Below are 2847 nucleotides of genomic sequence, written 5' to 3' on the forward strand. Positions count from 1 at the left end.
AAATATCTGAAAGATTTTAATCATCCTTTACCTAGAATAGATGATATCTTCGTTGCTCTAGAGCAGTGGTTCTCAACCGGCGTTCCGCGGAACACTAGTGTTCCGCGAATTCCTTCCAAGTGTTCCGCGAAATACTCGCAATCCTACATACCATTTTGCTCAATTACTCTTTTCAAATAAATATTTTCAAATTTTAAAATAGCCACTTACGTAAATTTTAATTTAATAAAATTCGGCAGCATAAATGTTCATTTGCCCAACGTGACAACACCGCGTCGGCACAGTGCACACGTTGGATTTTATAAGCGCCGAGCGCCGAGTGAGCTCCGCACTGGCCACAGCCAATCTGAATCACCCACGACGGTATGCCTCGTATGTCTATTGAACATTGAACGATGCGCGATGGTTTTGGCTCTAAAGACGCGCGCAACCCAATAAGCATACCGTGTATTTGTGTATCGTGGAATCACCTAACAGTCTGCAACTGAATGTTGAATTTGTTACATCGCACAAACATAATACGTGAAAATCGCTGTGTGAGTTTTTTTTATGGTAACGTGTACGTACGGCTTATCTATCAAAGGTAAGTAATTGCATATTTTATACAAAATGTGAAGCATTCATCCGCATTATTTTGTTTAGAGACGAATAAATTAAAATGGATAAGTTCCTCAAACTTAAAAGAAAAACTACTGTGGAACAACTCATAATTAATGATGATGAAGCGAGCACCAGCGGAGATACTGGAACTTTACGAAGTGGGGTTGATGACAAATCGAAGCGCAGCAAAAAAATGTTGAACCGGCAATATTTGGATTATGGCTTCATTTGGACTGGGGAAGAAGACTGTCCAATTCCCAAGTGTATTGTTTGTGAGCAGACACTCGCTAATAGCGCAATGGCTCCGGCTAAATTAAAACGCCATTTTACTACCAAACACGCTAGTGTAGCTTCAAAAAATAAAGATTATTTCAAGCGACTTTTGGAGACACAAGCTAAACAAGCGAAACAATTTGAAAGGTCGCTAACAATTTCCGACAAAGCACAAATAGCTTCATATAAGGTCGCCGAATTAATTGCTTTGAAATAGAAACCACACACTGTTGCAGAATCTCTTATATTACCAGCATGTTGTGAGATGGTCAAAATTATGTTTGGCAACGATGCACAAAACGAAATACGGAAAATTCCTATGTCGGATGATACAATAAGAAGGAGTATTGTTGATTTATCTGCAGATATTGAGGAAAAAGTTACAAATAAACTTTACAAAAAAAACTTCGCGTTGCAGGTGGACGAATCCACTGATATTAGTGGCAAAGCTCATTTATTAGGATTTATTCGATTTGTCGACGAAGGTGAAATAGTCAATCAGTTTTTATGCTGCAGAGAACTTACAGCACGTACAACAGGTCAGGATGTATTTGATTCCATAACGTCATATTTAGAGAAAAAAAAATATATAATGGGACTTTTGCGTAGGAATTTGTACGGATGGTGCCCCTTCCATGGTAGGCTCCATAAAAGGTTTTTGTACCCTTGCAAAAAAGCGAAATGAAAATATCATATCTACGCACTGTTTCTTGCATAGAGAATCTCTAATTTCAAAAACGCTACCAGCTCCTTTGAAATCTGTATTAGACCAAGTGGTTAATGTCGTGAATTACATCAAATCAAGACCACTAAAAACCCGTCTTTTTAAACAACTCTGCATCTCAATGGAATCAAAGTATGAATGTTGGTTGCTGCACACCGAAGTTAGATGGTTGTCAAGGGGCAAAGTATTATGTCGAATTTATGAACTTAGAACGGAGCTGTTAACTTTTTTCCAAGAAGAAGGTAATGACACATTTACCACATACTTCGAAAATGATGCATGGTGCACTAAAGTGGCATATTTGGCCGATATTTTTAATTATTTAAATGGCGTTAACTCAAGTATGCAAGGCAAAAATGAAAATATTTTAACATCCACGGACAAGTTGTCAGCTTTCCAGAAAAAATTGTCATTTTGGAAGAAACGCATTTTAGAGACAAATACAATGGATATGTTTCCATTGCTTCAGAATGAAGGTGATGAAGATAAAGAACAAGAAATCAGGCATATAGTTACAGAACACTTATCACTATTAGAGGAGATAATTGCCAGGTATTTTCCATCTCTGAACGAGAAAAATATGACTTTTAGCACAGGTAATACAGCCAATTTCCAGTTTTCTCTGAACCAAGAAGGAGAATTTATTTCGTTGTCATCTGATCGTACTCTGAAAATTACTCTGAAAATTAAGTTTTCAGAAGTGAATGTTCAGGAATTTTGGATCTTGGTCCAAGAGGAATATCCACTTCTTGCCAAAAAAGCGATTAGTATTTTAATACAGTTTTCAACGTCCTATTTATGTGAATTTGGGTTCTCATCTTTAACAATCATTAAAAATAAGAAACGGGAAAGGCTGCTAAACTTAGAACAAGAAACGAGAGTAGCTCTTTCCCACATCAGGCCTGATATTGAGCAAATTTGCAAACGACACCAGGCACAAGTGTCTCACTAATTTGAAGTATTTACTCATATGATGTATTTTGAGAATTACGCTTTTGTTAATTTTGAAAATGTTTTTTGTTTTCATATTTTAAGTAAAATTTTACAAATTTGAGTACGTATAACGAAGTTTATTACAGAATTTGTGCTAATCCTAATCTGTTTATCAATATATGCATGTTATTGCTTTGGTGTTCCGCAATTTTTTTCGGTAATTAAAAGTGTTCCGTCGCCACAAAAAGGTTGAGAACCACTGCTCTAGAGGGTGGTCAAAAATATACTAAATTGGATTTTTTAAATGCATATAACCA

The 2847-nt window shown here is 36.3% G+C and overlaps 1 protein-coding gene across 1 annotated transcript; it reads left to right on the top strand.

Moving 5' to 3' along the window:
* Positions 1–2042: 2042 nt before the first annotated feature.
* On the top strand, positions 2043–2549 carry LOC126891215 (protein FAM200A-like). The gene has a single exon (XM_050660397.1). The coding sequence runs from the start codon at positions 2043–2045 to the stop codon at positions 2547–2549; it is 507 nt and encodes a 168-aa protein (XP_050516354.1).
* Positions 2550–2847: the final 298 nt, after the last annotated feature.

The sequence above is a fragment of the Diabrotica virgifera genome, chromosome 9 (genome assembly GCF_917563875.1).
Source record: "Diabrotica virgifera virgifera chromosome 9, PGI_DIABVI_V3a".
NCBI lineage: Eukaryota > Metazoa > Arthropoda > Insecta > Coleoptera > Chrysomelidae > Diabrotica > Diabrotica virgifera.